The 17334-nt window shown below is 45.3% G+C and overlaps 1 protein-coding gene across 1 annotated transcript in view; it reads left to right on the plus strand.

The window, feature by feature from the left end:
- Positions 1–5360: 5360 nt before the first annotated feature.
- Positions 5361–17334, plus strand: part of SH2D4B (SH2 domain containing 4B) — a 110833-nt gene continuing 98859 nt past the window's right edge. Inside the window, exon 1 of the mRNA XM_066622111.1 lies at positions 5361–5541. Within this exon, the coding sequence (XP_066478208.1) occupies positions 5361–5541 (181 nt within the window). The remainder of the gene's footprint in view (positions 5542–17334) is intronic.

The raw sequence follows: 17334 nt of genomic DNA on the forward strand, positions 1-17334 counted from the left end.
TCCAGGAGGCCCACAGCCCCCTCAGCGAGCCTCCCTACTGCTCCTAATGGCTCCAATCTGTAATTTGAACCCACTTCCAGTTTTCAAGCGAATTTTTAAAACTCATTTTTGCCCGGCCTGCAGGTGTACACATTTGGTCCCTGTCGCATATATGCAAAGTTGGGCAGAAATGGCTTAAATAAATAAACCGCACAGGGCCTGGACCTGCAGGAGGGATAAAGGCAGAACTTCACATATCGATTTGAAATAACTAGCCAAATCTTTGGCATCTAGTGGCTATTCCCTGGCACAAAAGCCACTTTTCCAGCTTTTCCAGAGCGATAGTTAGCAATGCATTTGTTTGGTTGCTATTACTGCACATCACACTTATAATGAAGTTGTATTGGAACAGCTGTTTATATACCAGTTTTATTGACTGAGAGCTGAATGGATGAGCCTTATATAAGACCAATCTAATGAATTCAGGAAATAGTGTGCAGATCCTTACATCTGACAGCCAGCGTGATAGTGAAGCCAGTGCAACTCCTCTAAATTCATCATGTTTTTAAGTCAAAATGACTCAGGAAAAGAAGCAGATATTTTGTGTGTGGATGAACACACAACCCCTTCCAGCTAGGTGCAGCATAATTGTGCAGCTAAGAACACGTATCTCAAGCAAAAACTGGCATAGCAGTGCAGCTGAGGATACGAGCTGGGGAAAAATTCCCCAGTTCCAATCTCATTTCAGTCATCAAGTCACTAGGTGGTCTTAGGCAGGATGAAATGGGTGAACACGTCTAGACATTTCCAGAGAAGATGAATGGCACAGAATCTTCATGCAGGGGTAAAAAGATAGCACCGCAAAGGCACAATACAATGACCTAACCAAGATTTTTTTTTTTTTCCAGGCATTCCAAAGAAGCAATATATTTCTACACATTCTTGAGGATCTCTCAGTAGGTTACTAGCAGCCCTGGGACAAAGCCCAGCCCTGGGTCATGTCTCCCCAAGCTTACAGGTGGCAAATGGTGAGTGGCAGAAGCAGTGGGCAATGACTCCTTCCCATCAGTGAATGGGGGGAGAGATCCATGGCAGTTTACCTGTAGTGGGGGTCAGAGGGAGGGCTCTCTGACTAGAATGGGGCCTTGGTCAGTGCCTAACTTTGCTGACCCTTGATACTGCTCCTGCCCAAGATACTATCAATATTCTGCTAGTATTAGGCTACTCAAAGTCAGATTTTGCTTAATGCAAACTTTAGTATAGGTCATTTGTTAGTGAACCGGAGTTAAGGAATGAATGTGGGTAATAATGCTAATCTGTATTTAGCTTGGCTCTCATCTCAGCCTCTTAGAGCCCAATCCTGTGGTCAGCGGCACAGCTCCGTGCTGCTGAGCACAGTCACAAACGTGCTGTAAGGCATGTTCGCGGGGCTCACCACCGGGCTCCCACCCATGCTAGCCCAGCGCTGGCCGGTGCTGGGCTAGTGCGGGGCGGTCGCCAAGGTTCCGTGGCTCCCGGACTGCCGAGCTGCGGAACGGCAGGTGGGAGCAGGGACTGGGGCGGGAAGCAGATGTTCTGGGGAGGGGGGAGGCCGGGGATGGAGAGAGGGCGGTGTGCCGGCGGCAGGAGGGAGGGAGGAGGATCAGCAGAGCTCTGCTCTGCAGGATCCAGGGCACATGTGGAGGGCTGTGCACCCTACACGAGCGCCTTTTCCTCGTAAGGGTAAAGTGAGTAGCCTCATTGCGGGGCTGCTTACCTTACTCGGGGGAAGGGGACAAACTTCACCTTCTCCCGAGGCGCCTCCCGCGGTAGTGCGGGAGGTGCTGGATTTGGCAGCAGCCCACCTTGGTGCCGCCGAGCTTGGGCGCCCAGGGCAGCTCAGGATTGGGCTGTTAACCACTAAGGTACTCTGGCCCTTCATTGTGTTTGCCTTTCAGAGCAAGTGGGTGGAGTACATCACTTTTATTGCCATTGTAGCAATAAAGAAACTGGTGCAGAGAGACAGTATTTTCTCCATGACAGTTCTCAGTTCATAGAGAAGATTTTCAGCTGAATAATAATAATAATAATAATAATAATAATAATAATAATATACAGTATTTATATACCGCCTTTCTTGGTCTTTATTCAAGACTTTATTCAAGGCGGTTTGCATAGGCAGGCTTATTAAATCCACGCAGGGATTTTTACAAATTGAAAGAAGGTTCTTTCTTTCAGGAACCACTACATTCAAGGTGTTACGCTTCGATCTGGTTTAACATTCTGGCCTCCATCCTCCCACGCTCCAAGCAGATGGAACAGCTCAGCTGCAGCTTGTCAGCTGCTTCAAGGTCACACAGTGCCGGTGGCCTTGAACTGGCGACCTTGTGGATGTTAATCTTCAGGCAAATGGAGGCTCTACTCTCTAGACCAGACCTCCTGCCCGGTCCTGGTCCAGAAGAAGACTTCTGGACCCAAGGGCAATGCCCTATCCCAGTGGTTCCCAAATGGTGCGTCACAACCCATCATGGGAACTAGAAGAGGCATGACCTTGTTTATATGCCTTCCTCCTGTGGATCTCCTGTTCCAGAAATGGGTCTGGAAGTGATCGCAGGGCTGTGGGGACCGATGGGCTTGTAAACATACCTGGGGGGTTGTGCTGGCCTCAGGGAGGATCCTGGAGGCTTTCAGCCCCCTCTGCAGACCTCCTAATCACTCCGATCTGTGATCTGAGCACACTTCCAGTTTTCAAGTCTTCAGCTGAAAATCTTCTCTGAACTATGAACTGTGAGAATTGTCTTGGACAAAGTACTGCCTCCCAGCATCAGTACCGTTAGACTATTACAGTGTTTCTCATGGTTTGTCCTCTGCCGTACTGCTGTACCACTTCAAATGGTCCTCCTATTTGAAGTACCACCAGAAGTAACCAGTGATGACATCACCAGTAAGAGATTCAGGGTGGACGGGAGGGCTTTTTTGAGAGAGGAAAAACATGCTTTGGAGCCTCCTCCTGCTGTCTGTTGTGTCGCATTCCTGTTCTTGCTGCTGGGAAGCAGGGGTCCAGGAGTCCCGCAAGTACCACCAGACACCTCTTCAAGTATCACTGGTGGCACCCGTACCACTTGTTGAGAAACATTGGACTATTAAGTCAGATAGGAAGTTTTTTGTTTTGGTTTGTGGTCTTTTGAGTTGCTGGTTCTCTTGATGTTCTAGAGACAAATCCCCAGGAGCTTCTGGTTGGCCTCTGCTGGAAACAGAATACTGGGGTAGATGATCTATTTGGTCTGATCTAGCAGGGCTCTTTACATTCTTGTGTTCAACGAAGAGTCCAAAACATAGTGCTATTTTCATTTTAAAGAAGCAAGCCAAGTAACAAATATTATATATATATTATACCATTTTGGTATATTTCAAAGTTGCCTCAGTATCTGGTATGCTCATGTTTCAGTGGCATTTGGCAACCTGCATGCAACTGGCAGGTGGTTTGGGACTTTTAATCTTGGTTCTGCATTAAGCCATTTTAAATTGGATTTTAGCAGAAGTATAGCAGGGTGTATTGGATGTGCTTTTTAATCTATTGTTACACATCTTGAACTTTGGGGACTGGATGGGTCTATTATATACACATTCCTAATCTTTATAGTTATGTATAAATTTTCTTAATAGAAAACCCTAAAGAGCTAACAATGGTATTTCATGGAGAACAGGGAAATGCCAGTAAACAGCAAAAGGTCACAATTTGCTTAAAAAGCAATCTCGTCTCTTTTCTCCCATTGCAGAATGGAAACTGCATCAATGGCAGGAGGGTTAACGCAGTCTGCTTGAACTGCCAACAACAGACATTTGCCTAATTAATATTAATTAGTGGCCTTAGAAGTTTTCTCGCAGCAGCTTTGGGCTGCTTTTCCACCCTTTTTTTGCAAGTTTGAAATCCCTTTTAATCAGCTCGTGCTGAATCGCCATGTCCAATGGCAATAACTAAATATGACCCCTGAAAGAGTCGGGTGGGATCATTAGAAAAGGTATTGAGAACAGAACAGCTAATATTATAATGCCATTGTACAAATCAATGGTAAGGCCACACCTGGAGTATTGCATTCAGTTCTGGTAGCCACATCTCAAAAAGGACATAGTGAAAATGAAAAAGGTGAAAAAGAGAGCGACTAAGATGATTACTGGGCTGGGGCACCTCCCTTATGAGGAAAGGCTATGGTGTTTGGGCCTCTTTAGCCTAGAAAAGAGGCGCCTGAGGGGGGACATGATTGAGACATACAAAATTATGCATAGGAAGGATAGAGTGGATAGAGAGATGCTCTTTACACTCTCACATTATACCAGAACCAGGGGACATCCACTAAAATTGTGTGTTGGGAGAGTTAGAACAGACAAAAGAAAATATTTCTTTACTCAGTGTGTGGTCGGTCTGTGGAACTCCTTGCTGCAGCATGTGGTGATGGCATCTGGCCTGGATGCCTTTAAAAAGGGATTGGACAAGTTTCTGAAGGAAAAATCCATTATGGGTTACAAGCCATGATGTGTATGTGCAACCTCCTGATTTTAGAAATGGGCTATGTCAGAATGCCAGATGCAAGGGAGGGCACAAGGATGCAGGTTTCTTGTTATCTGGTGTGCTCCCTGGGGTATTTGGTGGGCCGCTGTGAGATACAGGAAGCTGGACTAGATGGGCCTATGGCCTGATCCAGTGGGGCTGTTCTTATGTTCTTATGTGCTCCAGCCACTGGCTGGTGAGAGAAAGCAGAGCAGGAGCTAATGTGTAAATGTGTTCAGCGTCTTATCAGAGATGAGATCAGTTCTCAAAGGGCACTGGAACGACACAGATATCACTGGTGTAGTTGTTACTTTTAACCATGACATCACATGTTTAAAAATAAACCTAGAAAGGCAGACGCCCAACTCTACGGTGGGAACTACATCAGTGGGAACACAGTCACAAGAATAAGAACCTAGAAAGCAGGAACAGAGTGCCATAATCGAATCCATTTTTCTTTTAACAAAAAAAATTCAGAAGTGCCTCAATTTAATTGATTTAATTGGCAGCTGTCAAGAGTTACCCCCAACGTTTCTGGGTCACTTTGCCATTCATATCACTCAAGTGACCTGTCCTTGTTTATATGCCTTCCTCCTGCAGATCTCCTGTTCCATCTTTCTACTGAACACCTGTTGATAGGTGACACAAGCTATTATTTTTGTGGCCATTAAGGGAATGTGATCAGAGCATGAAAGAAAACCCAACCTCTCATGAGAAGTATCGGCTCTTTCGCTCCGGGTTGTTTCCGAGGAGTGCTGAAGGTGCTATTTTCCAGGTTTGGGTGGAAATTTGTAGTTTTTAATTATCTTTTTTTGTGCAACTGTGTGCGCCTTGCTTTATTTACGAGTTTGCCATGCTGCAGCAAATTCTGCGGGATATGTATATTGATCCAGAATTACTGGCTGAACTGAATGAAGAACAGAGGCACATCCTTTTCTACAAGATGAGGGAAGAGCAGGTCAGGCGATGGAGGGAGAGGGAGGAAGCCCAAGAGGAAGAGGCCACACTGAAGAAGACAGCAAAACTCAAGCAAAGTAAGATTTGACTGCTGTTCATATCATCATCCCATCACCCATCTCCTAGGAACTTTAATGTGCATAATGCTATATATCTTTTATTTTTGTTTGCCTTTGCCTGATCCAAGGAAGCCTAATGAATGTATAGATTGGTTGAGTTTCAACCAAGGCTGCCCGGGTTTAGGCCTAGCATTTATGGTCCCATCCAGTATGGAGAAAGTTAGTTGTACATTGGTTTCATTAAAATTATGGAATTATGGAACGTAAACTACTTGTGATCAGTTATTCTCCATTGAATTCAATTTGACTTAAGCACGAGTGAATTTCTCCCTTCTCTTTTTTTAAGTAATGCAATTTGAACATCTGGTTCATCAGTTCATTTCCTTGTTTATTATGCTAGATGCTCAGTTTGTAAAACCAGTCGGCCGGAAATATGGGTGCACCCGAGGAATAACCACATACACTCTAAAACCCCGGAATGGGCTGGAGGCAAAAAGTCCTTCCCTAAATGCAGCAGGGATGTTTCGTCATTCCCATGCAAAGCGTGATTATACAGCTCTACACGGAGATAAAGCTCTTAAGTGGTAGCAAATATAGCAAAGGCTATGATAGTATCAACCGCTATTGTAAACTGGAGTTGGAAGCATATACACGTCTTGGACGGGTAGCTGTTAACAGAGATGTGATATTAAAGCACGGAGAGAAAATGTTCAGGGAAATGCAGGCACAGTCTCTAGATCTCAGCAAGAATGTCTAAAGTGGCCTATTCATACTGAGACTCAAAGATTGTATTATATTTCATTCCCTTGTCTATTCCCCACTGTTTTTAAACACAGTGTGAAGAGCCTCTCCTGAGAACGTCAGCAGTATTCTTGCGTTTCTGTGCTGTCCCTCCCTTGCTCAGATAAAAAGGCCTGTTCGGTTTGATTGATCTGTAGTTGGTTGGGGCAGGGGATAAAGCACTAAGAATGCGGCTCTGCTCTGTGCACCAAAACAACATTAGAGGAGGAAGATTGCCTTGCACTGGAGATGAACATAAAGCATGGCATTGCTGAAAAAAATGTAACGGCAACATTTTTATATAGTAATTTGTCACACTGTTGACAGCTGCATTTCCATATATAAATTATACATTAAACCTGTTCTGCTTTTTAGTGCACAGAATTGTTTTCCGGGCAATTAATTTTCTGGTTTACAAAGAATGATGAAAAGGGGAAGAAAAGGATCACAGGGAAGGATAGACTGTCTTTCGATCTGACTGCATGCACCTATGTGTCTTGCTTTCTGAATTGGTGTAAAGTAGTGATGGCTTTGCATTAGGAAACCCTTTGCTTGCATCTCAGCTCTGCTGTAAACTTGCTGGATGGCCTTTGGCAAACCCCTCTCAGCCTCAACTCCCCAGCTGCAATATGGGGATAATGCATTCAGTGGCGTCATTAGGGTTTGCATCATCCAGTGCAGGAGGCCAGCATGTCATCCCTATGATGGACCTCCTCCCATGCAGTGGGCAGGGCAACCCCAGGTGGTGGGTGTGGTGATGTACCATCGCCCCACCCCCACTAGGTTTTTGACCATAATTTTTGATAGAATAGAGATATTTCAATGCAGTTTGTTTCCTTGCATGCTGCATGAAATCACACATCCATTGATATATAACATGATGGCATTATTCAAAAATACCAAGATTAAAAAATTTTTTGGTGGTAGTGGTGTCACACCCCCTGTGCACGTCACCCAGTGCAGCCCACACCTCCCTAGCAACGCCACTAAATAAGGAGTGGTTGTAAGGCAGTGTTTCTCAAAGTTTGCTCCTAGGAGCCCTGGAACTCCCCAAGACCCCTTCAGGGGCTTAGCAAGTACACCATATGCTGCTTTGGGTGCGCTTAGGCACCCAAAACAAATAAGTGGCCGCCACCTGCCCCCTGCCCAATTTGTGCTGGCGCTCTTGGGCTCCCTGAGATTTCATGAATGTGCTGGCAGGGCTCCCCGAGACTCATTTTGGGAGTGTAAACGGCTTTGGATACCGAGAAGTTTGAGAACTGCTGTTGTAAGGATTACAACATATGAAGTGATGAACGTGCAAAAGCTTGCAAAGAACATCACACGTATTTTGCAAACGTGCAAAATACTTATGCTGCTGCTAGGTACCAAATTACAGGTGTGCGCCACTTAATGACGGGGTTACGTTCTCCTATCCCCTGTTATGTGATTAGGTCATTAAGTGAACATTCAGTCCAATCTATTGCCTTTGTGTAAACAGCCACTCCCTGCCAGACACTAGCTGGCTGCATAGGCTACTGGAGATAGGCTGCCTCTTCTTTGCACTAAGAGCCTCTCTGTTGTGTAAACAGACACTCTGCTGCAGGCTATGGGAGATGTGACTGCCTCATTAAGAGCATCTTTATTGTGCTTTGACCACCGTCATATATGTGGTCCATTGTTAAGCGGCACACACCTATATTCCCTCTGTCTTTAGATGTAAGCTTTCAGGGCAAGTTACAGGGTGACTGGAAAAAGTAGTAGTCCTTCTGTGCAGAAAAGGACTATTTTTCATCACAGAGAGGGACAACACCAACCTGATCAACTCTGATTTGCAATGGTACAATGGGAGGGAGGCAAACCTTCAATTGTTAGTCATTGTGCCTCTTTGATACTGCTGTGAGAAAGCTGAAAGGGGTTCATGTGTGTCTCTGAATAAGCAGACCAGGCTGTATGGTGGGAAGGAATTTTTCCCGACTCTCCATGGCAGAGGAAAGTCCATGTCAACAAGTCGCAAATCCTGGTGGCTATGAAGAGTTTTAGGCATGTCATGGGGCTGGTTCACAGGTGCATTTTCATCACTTGTTAGCTAAAGCATCAAGAGAGGGGTTGCATCCGACTAAATCATTACAGGTTAATCACCACAGGCAGAATTCTGAGAGGACAAATCCCAAATAGTTGGTTTCTCATACAGATAAAGACTTCTAAATCCACTGTAGGAATATCAGGCAATGTGCAAAGGTGTCTGGATTCAGGTGTCCAACTTTCCTCACTTTCAGTTACTACAATGTTTAGCTTACACAGGAATTCCTCTGATACTTGCTGACACGGATCCACTTTCTAACTTGCTTGGCTCTCTAGCCTGTTCTGTATTTTGATCTTTGATCCTTTGGCTCTCTAGCTTAGGGGTGTCACACTTATTTCATGTAGTGGGCCAAATGGCACTCATGGCACCTGCTGAGGGCTGGAAGTGACATCATTAAGCAGATTATGGCCAGAAATAAGCACTTTGTTCTCACACAGAGACTCATTAGCTGCATAGACAGAAGAGAAAATGTACATAATTTCAAGGTATGAGAGAGCCCAATTATCCCGCTGGGAGAGCTAAATTATAATGGGGGCAGAATAAATTACTTCTGGGGGGCCTCATCCACCCCACGTGCCTTATGTTTGTCACCCCTGCTCTAGAATGAACCATGTCTCTGTACATTAAGGATTTTCTGATCTTCTGAATGGACAACTGACCACAGATGCAAGTATAGTCCTATTCAGGGCAGAGGCATACTGCTTATTCCTCTGTGGGCTGTTATGTTTTAGTTCCGTGGTTTTGGGTAGCCTAATTTCCACAGTATGTAATGTTTGTTAATTTTGTAAATCTAGTATTAGTCTGTAGAAGGGGTAAGCATCCCCACACTGCTTTTCCACTTCAAATTGCCCAAGGAAATGGGCCAGTGAATTTTTCTTACCCACTAATGTAATATGTAGTAGAAGTAAAAACTAGGTCAATTATGTACTGTAAAAATTATAATGGTCTTTTAGATATTTCTCAGTCTACCTACCCTTCCCCCACTGGTATAACTAGCATTCCACTGGCAGAGACTGCTTTATGGCAGTCACAAAGCAGCCCCCACTGACATGCTCAGTGGTCCTTCTAGTAAGGCGGCTGCATCTGTCTCCCATGCTCCAGCAGACTCACTGAGACCCACCAGAGCAGGTAAGCCTTCTCAGGGTGTTGACAGGATGAGGGGAGGGGGTTGAATAGTGTGGGGGTGGGTGGAACAGAGAAGGGGTTGGGCAGAACAATGATGGGGTGGGGAGGAGAGTGCATTAGGCCCAGGAGGGGGGCGGGATAAGTGACAGCAATGCTAGGTGAATTCCAAACCCCTACCCAGACCTGATCTACTTTCCAGGTCAACACAGACTTGTGCCAGCAATTGAGCTGGTGCAGGTTCAAGTTCACCCATAGCGTCTGCTGGGGCTTACTCCTAGGAGACCGCTGGCAGCCAAAAATCCCCTGTGGGATACAGGAGTAGCCTTGCCAGCGCTGCTGCATCACGAAGGGATTTAGATAGGATTGGACAGTGAGTCTAGTAAATTAACCCTCAACTCACTTGCATAAACTGCAGGATCCTTCATAATCTGTTCTTCCTCTTATGCATTGACATTCTTAATTCTATCCCTTATATCCCTGCTGCTTCTGTCACCGATAATACTTCCAGGTGTGTGTGTGTGTGTGTTTTTTAACTCTGACTCTGAAATGCCCTCCAACGTTTCACAGATGAAAATGCTTGTAATGTGCTTGTTATACCAACGACCACTCAGCATGTCCTCCACGCTTACATATATTTGAAGCCCTTTGTTGTCTGGCCCTGTGCTCCGGTGACATCACTACGGGGGTGCAGGTAGTGCGGGCTGGATCCAGGTGAAGCCAGGTGGATCCTGACAGTGATCTGGTTTAAACAGAAGTTCTTCAATTGAACTGGGCACCGGGTAGGGCTGAAAACCTTACTGGTTTTGGAGGGGGGGTGTTATTGCAGGCAGGCTACAGAGAAAAGTCACTTGGTAGACCAGGGCTGGCTTCTGCTTATTTAATTATTTGTTTTACTTTAATTGTTTATACTTATTTATTTCAATTTGCCTGATGATGTCACTTCCACCATGACATCACTTCTGCTGGGTCTTGAACAGATTGTCATTATAAAAAGTGGGTCCCAGTGCTAAAAGTTTGAGAACTGCTGCAATAAGGTGTTAGTAAGTTGACACCTGGGGGGGGGGGTTGTGTGTGACACCACTAGTGACCAAAATAACTAAAATCACAGTTTGGAGGAATAATACCATCATGTTATGTACCAATCAATGCGTAATTTCATGCAGAATGTGTTCTATCTTTGTTCTATCAAAAGGTACAGACAAAAAACCAGTGGGGATGGAGTGATGGTACATCACCATGCCCACCACCTGGGGTGTTGCCCCACCCACTGCATGGGGGGGTGACACGCTGGCATCCTGCACCGGGTGACGCAAACCCTAGTGACACCACTGCTGTGCTCTGTTAATTTACCCTGCAATAATCTGTCCTCTGCTCAGCAAAATGACAAGCGAATGGATATTCTTTTGGTTAAAGAAATACTAGAGCAAACATAGTGAGCCTATGAACCATGTATGTTCAAAATATACAGCAGTTGCTGCATTGTGCAAAATGGATTGCTGTGCACAGTATGGTATCACAATGGTAGGTTCCTTATTGTTCATATGCATGCATTTATGGGCATGTGTACCACAGACAAGAATAACGACTCAGAGACTGAATTTTGAGAGATCTGGAACTGGGAGCTGAGTTCTCAAGAGTGATAACAACTCACATTAGCAGCATTTTAATAAAGCATCCCCCAAAGACAAAGGGCCCAATCCTATCCAATTTTCCAGTGCCGGTGCAACTGTGCTAATGGGGCATGCACTGCATCTTGTAGGGGGGCAGCAGTCAAAGAGGCTGATATTCAAGCAGTCAAATATTCCTGAAGGTATGGGAATATTTGTTCCCTTACCATGCAGCTGCATTGTAGTTGCACCGGGGCTGGAAAATTGGATAGGATTGGGCCCAAAGACAGTAATTTACCAGAATCAGGTACCAGAAAATAGGGTCTGACTCTTGTAAATAGTGACATCTAAAGTACATGCTATGAAACAGGCTCCCACAGTTATTTGCCCCAGAAAGAAAACTCCCATAGGTGCTGGTGGGAGCTTCCCTCTCAGAGCAGTTTCAAGGAAGGGGGGCAATCTGGAGCTCGAACTTCTGCCTTTGCAACAAAGCAATATCATCACCTGTTTGCTGTTTCAGTCTCCAGTTCAAGCCCCTAGATACGATTTCGAGGTTCCTGCTTCCCAGCTGGATTTGGATACAGTTGGCAGTGGCCCCAGCCCAACTCTGAGTGGCATCATATTATGCAGATGAGACTGCAGTTCCAGTGACACTTTGGCCTACCACTTTGACTGGTAATGGCTGTGGCAGTGAGAGCTGGAGCTTCACAGAGAGCAGCTACTTGTGATGAACAAACAGACCTGCATCAACAATATGCACAGATTCACCTTCAGGACTACATATTTGAACATCTAATGTACAAGGACAACCCCCCCCCCAACAGTGAGCTAATTCTAGCTATAGATACTAAGCAGCAAACATTCAATAATAATTTATCACAGTCTGCCGGAACCTGGTTATGCAGGAACATTTTCACCTGCTTCCTCATGCTTACCTACATATTGATTTTTATTGTCCTAGGAAATGTGGGAATTGTAGACTTAGGAAGGAGCCAGGGATCTCTAATAAGCCAGAAAGGTATCGACTAGCTTGCTTAAGACTCCCTATCCACTACCTTGCGTCATGTGAACCTGAAGTTGTTGATCTTTGGGAGAAAAAAATCTGATCTCCTGTGAAGAAAAAAAAAACTCGTTAGTGCATCACTCTACATTTCATTAGCAAAGTCTCTCCACAGAAGGAGCTAGGCCTCTCTGCGATGCGATTCTTCAGCACACCCACCTGATCTCGGCTCATATCGTTGGGCTTAATGTAGTGTTTTCATCCTCATCGAGAGAATTTTATTCACTGCTGAAAGGATGCAGTTTACAAAAGAATATTGCCTGCCCAGAACAAGCAACCTTGCTGTGCGATCGCAGTAGTTTTGCCAGCTCAGGTAATGTGGCAGAACATGAGGGCCATTAAATGGTGCAAGCAATATTTAATTTGTGGAAAGTTCAGCATGGCCACATAAAGATTTTTGTGTTGTTGAAAACCATTAGGGCCAGCTGTTCAGCTGAAGGAGCAACAAAGAAAAAGTCAAACAGATATTTAAGGTTTCACTTAATACAATGCCTTTCTTTTCTATAAAGAAGGCAGAGGGCCCAGTTAGCTGTCCAGGCGGATACACTGAACATTCTTGAGTATTTTGTAGATGTTTACAGCTGTTTAGGAAAGCTGAAACTCTGGGTGGCCATAGTCCTGTCTAAATCTGGAGCTGTGATTTAATGACATTTATTTTTGTGGTTGTGAGGCTTCCCTGTGGGAGAAGGGGAGGGCCTGCCCAGCCTTTCTGAGGGGGACCCCCTTGTGGAGGCCTGAGACTGGTTTCCCAGAGGAAAGGGGGGTTGTATCACCCGGCTCCCCCTCTTTGGGTTGGCAGCATTCACCAGAGTCAGGAGCTCCTGCCTGCAATTTTAACTCCCAACTGCCTTGTCATCCCTGGCCTCCAGATTTATGTAGGGCAGACCCCTCCCCTTTGGCCCCTCCCCTTCCCTCACAGGGAGGGTACAAATAGGGCCTGTTTCTAGGCCTGCCCTCCCCTGGGCTTACCACAACTCCTCCCCTTCCTCTCTCTGTTTCCCTCCCACCTCCTCTCACCTGGAGCTGGCAGGGTTGTTCCTGAGAGGTCTGGGAAGGCTGCCGCCTCTGTTCTGGTCTCTGCCTTTGGGGGGTGGTCTGGCCCTGCCCACCTGGGTCCTGTAGCTCTGCAGATGACTTCAGGAGGTCCAGCTGAGGGCTCCCGATGTCACAGCCAGGTGTCCTGCCCGGCAAGGCAGGCCCTGGCTGGCTGGGCGAGGCAGTGCTTCCCTTTTCCCCCGAGGCGGGGCAGGGGCGACTGCCCAGCAGCCGAATGGCCTGCGTCCTGTCTCCCCCCTCCCTCCTCCAAGTGGGGTTCGGCACGCAGTGTTCTTTTGCTGCACTTTGCCGCCCACAGGAGTGCCCAGGCAGCGTATTGGGAAGTGGCCCCATGCTCCACCTGCTTCCTCCCTGATCCTCTGACCCAGAAGTCCTCTCCCTGGGTAAGTTGGGGACCTGTGGGAGGAGGGGAACCCTGACAGTGGTTATTTTAGTTCTGGTATGTTAGTATAAAATTAAACAAAAAAAGAACATGTTAAATAAGTGTATCCATCACATGAGAAGTAGCTTTTGTCTGGGAGGAGAACTGGAGTCAGTTGACTCAAGTCCGAGTTATGAAAATGCACATTTTTTGCTGACTCGTGTATACTTGAGTCACGCGTGTGGAAGGCTTGGCAAAACACTCGAGTCAAGGGCGCTTAGGGCCTTTCCTTTTAACATATGCACTGGCCTCATCAGGACCCATAAGTTACCCCACCCACCTCGCCGCAGGAGGAGCCTGCACATTTTGGGCTACCCTCAGTCTGCCTGCTGGCAGACTCCTTCATCCGCAGCCAGAAGAGGCAGTGTTACTCCCAGGGCCACCACCAGGCGTCCATTGGCCTGCAGCTGCTAGACTTGTAGTCCTGCCCTCCCATCCCTCCAGCTGGAGATCATTTTCTGAAGAGGCAGACACTCACTGCATGGAGAGAATATCCATGGAATTCTGGAGTGGAATCTCTAAAATAGGAGTCCCGGGAGAACAAGCAGAATCCTCCATCACTGCTCTCTATGGCCTGCTTGCCAAGAGTGAAAGGACAATGCTAGCAGTTTAGTTGCCAACATACCATGATCAAAGGCTCCTGAAAGAGCAATCAGAATCAATAGGGTACCATTTCCTCTGACAATCTCTAAGTGTAGATCATTGACTAAGGCCACAAATGCAGCCTTAGTGCTGCAAGCCGAATTAGGTTGCAAACCGAACTAGGAGGGGGTCCCTGGAAATCTATTTGGTCTAAATGTGCTGCAGTTGCATAGGTACTGCACATCAGGTAACCTTTCAGAAAAGATCTCAGCTGGAGTAATGCAGAAGTATTGACTTAGGGCACTGACCAGCACAGTGATTTTTAGTGTGTCTTATGTACAGCATTCCATATTATTTTAGCAGAGATCAATTGTATAGGACCAGGAGGTTTGTGTCAAAATAGCAAGATCCAGATTATACTGTAGTCTAAACATGTCATTAATTAGCCACCTATTCACACTTGTCTTTGGCAACAAGAGTGTTTGCGTTCATCAATTATGGATAATGAATTCTTTCATCAATTATAAAGTGGCAAATTTGTAATGTAAAAAAAAAAAAAAATCTGACCCTGTGCAGTGATAGCGCAAGATCCCCTCTGGGAAGATCAAAGCACTTTTATTGATGAAAAAAGAACTGCTGTTCTGGAGCATCATCTTGTAGAAGTTAAGTAGCAGCTGATTGCTTCCCTTTTGATTATTCTAAAGGTAGAGCTGGTTTGAGATGGCATCTTTCATCCATATTAATTTTTCCATTATGGCCATGTGGCATCGTTTTCAGACCATATGTAATTATGCCTCTGAATGGAGCACCTGTATTTCTGGCTAGTTCACTGGTTCTGTCTCCATTCTCCAAAAAAACAAACAAACAAAAAAACACACAAACCCAAAACCCAATTTGGGCTTCAAAATGGCCATTTAAGTTGAACATTAGCATTTAACTTTCTGCGCAAAAACGATTAGTCCAGAAGAATTTTACCTTTGCTGTCAGCTTAAAGATTTTACATCACAATCTACACAGTAAATGCAAATTCACCAGGCCATTAGCGTGAGTTATTTTCTGTCTTGATTCTCCTAATAAAAATATATTGATTTATTAATCACATTGGCTGTATCCTACTTGTTTTCCAATGACTTCCAGTGTTTTCCAGGGGGATGCATACAAGCTTATCCCTTTTTATTTTCACAAGAACCTTGTGAGGTAGGCTAGGCTGAGAGATAGCAACTCACCCAAGGGACCATCATGGGGTTATGTATACCACATCCTTCTAGTTAAGGGGTGTCAAACTAATTTCATACAGAGGGTCAAATAGCATTCATGATGCCAGCTGAGGACTGGAAGTGATCTCGTTAAGCAGGAAATGATGTCATTAAGCAGGCCATGACCAGAAATTACAATTTTTTTCTCACTTAGGAACTTGGCTGCAAATGACAGAATAGAAAATATGCAAACCTTGAACAAGATATGGGAGAGTCCAATTATTGTGCGGGCTGCCCTTTCATCAGTGATACCTTAGCACAGCTCAGTAGCTGAGAGCAGCTGATGACAATGCTGGGAGAGCCCAAGGACTGGGTAAAGAGGTTCCATGGGCCACAACCAGCTCCTAGGCCTTTTTGACCCCCCTGTAATAGTTGAAGTCCAGTGCTCCATCCATTGTACCACATAGGTTTAAAGGTAGACATACTACAGTAGTTTCAATGGACACCTGTGGGAGATTTCTTGAACCCAACTGGATTATCTCATTGGTAGCACTCCACAGAACAATGACTGAAATCGGGTAAGAAGAAGTTCCATGTTAAAAACTGCATATTTAGAAAGTGAGGAAAAGGGTAATTTCACATTCATCCTTTCCAAGTTTGTTGTGGCATTCACATAATCTGCTCGTTCTCATTGTCCTTTTCTCATCTGACCTTTTATTTTCATGTAAATAGCTTGCACTCTTTATAAAAAGAACCCTCAAACACTGTACAATCAAACATAGAAATAGAACATACTTGTTGAAAACATAGCACCACTTTAAACTAGCAGCATTTGAGAACCAGAACATTGAAATTCCAATATAAAATCCAGTTCAACTCAGTCATCCAGGAATTGTATTTTAAAAGATCCCCCTGAATAACATTGTTTAAAACAGCTAAAGAAATTAATAATGGAGGCAAGATAGAGTGAAAAGGACTTGTCCATGTCTGAGAAACAGTCACCCGGCACTGTTACACTCCTTTTTTTTCCAAAAAATGTGCAGACCTAGAAACAGAGTCGCACAGAAATATCTTTATGTCTTTTATCACCACTGATGGATCATGCCTGGAAACTGACCTCAACAATTAAGTTAGCTTTTGGGCTCAATTCAGGGGGCTGGTTATTACCATATTTTTTTTTAAAGTTTATTTCTAATTTTATGTTGTATAAACTCCAGGACTACAACAAACAGAAACATAACGATGGCTCCAAAGCTCATAATTGACCAAGTCGAATTTACAATTAAAATGAAGGCACTATAGAGAATACAACCTTGTGCTGCCTTAGGGAATGTCACTGACCTGAAGAAATAATGTATCAGAAATTTACAGCATGTCATTGATCCAAGGAATACCTTTTTGGGCAGAGAAAGGATAGAAAGATAGTTCCCTTGGCAGAGGCAGCCATGTGAAATAAACATACAGGTCTCATCTTGGCAAGGGTTCACGACCATGTGGGGATATTCACCAACTGGAAGGAGCCCTTATGATGGAGGCTCGGCTGCAAGTGAGCGAGATGGGGCAGGACCCCAGCAGTTGCAGTGGGGAGGCAGCATTGCTGCCTCCCATGGAGTGTCACCCAGGATCACAGCATCCCTGTGAACTCCCATCAGCTATGCAGCTGTTTGAGTGTGGATCTCTGTGTTATTCCATACATACAGCTGTCCCAGAGGTGAGGACATCATGCAGTCTCAAGGGACCCCTATAGCCTGCCTGCTGGCCTGCCTACCTGCAGTGATAGTGTGAGCCCGGTTGCTGCTTGGGGGAGGTTGCTAACATAGGACCCAATCCTATCCAACTTTCCAGCCCTGATGTAGCCATGCCAACAGGACATGTGCTGCATCCTGCGTGGAGTAACAGACAGGAAGGTCTCCTCAAGG

The sequence above is a fragment of the Tiliqua scincoides genome, chromosome 3, assembly GCF_035046505.1.
Source record: "Tiliqua scincoides isolate rTilSci1 chromosome 3, rTilSci1.hap2, whole genome shotgun sequence".
NCBI classification, from domain to species: domain Eukaryota; kingdom Metazoa; phylum Chordata; class Lepidosauria; order Squamata; family Scincidae; genus Tiliqua; species Tiliqua scincoides.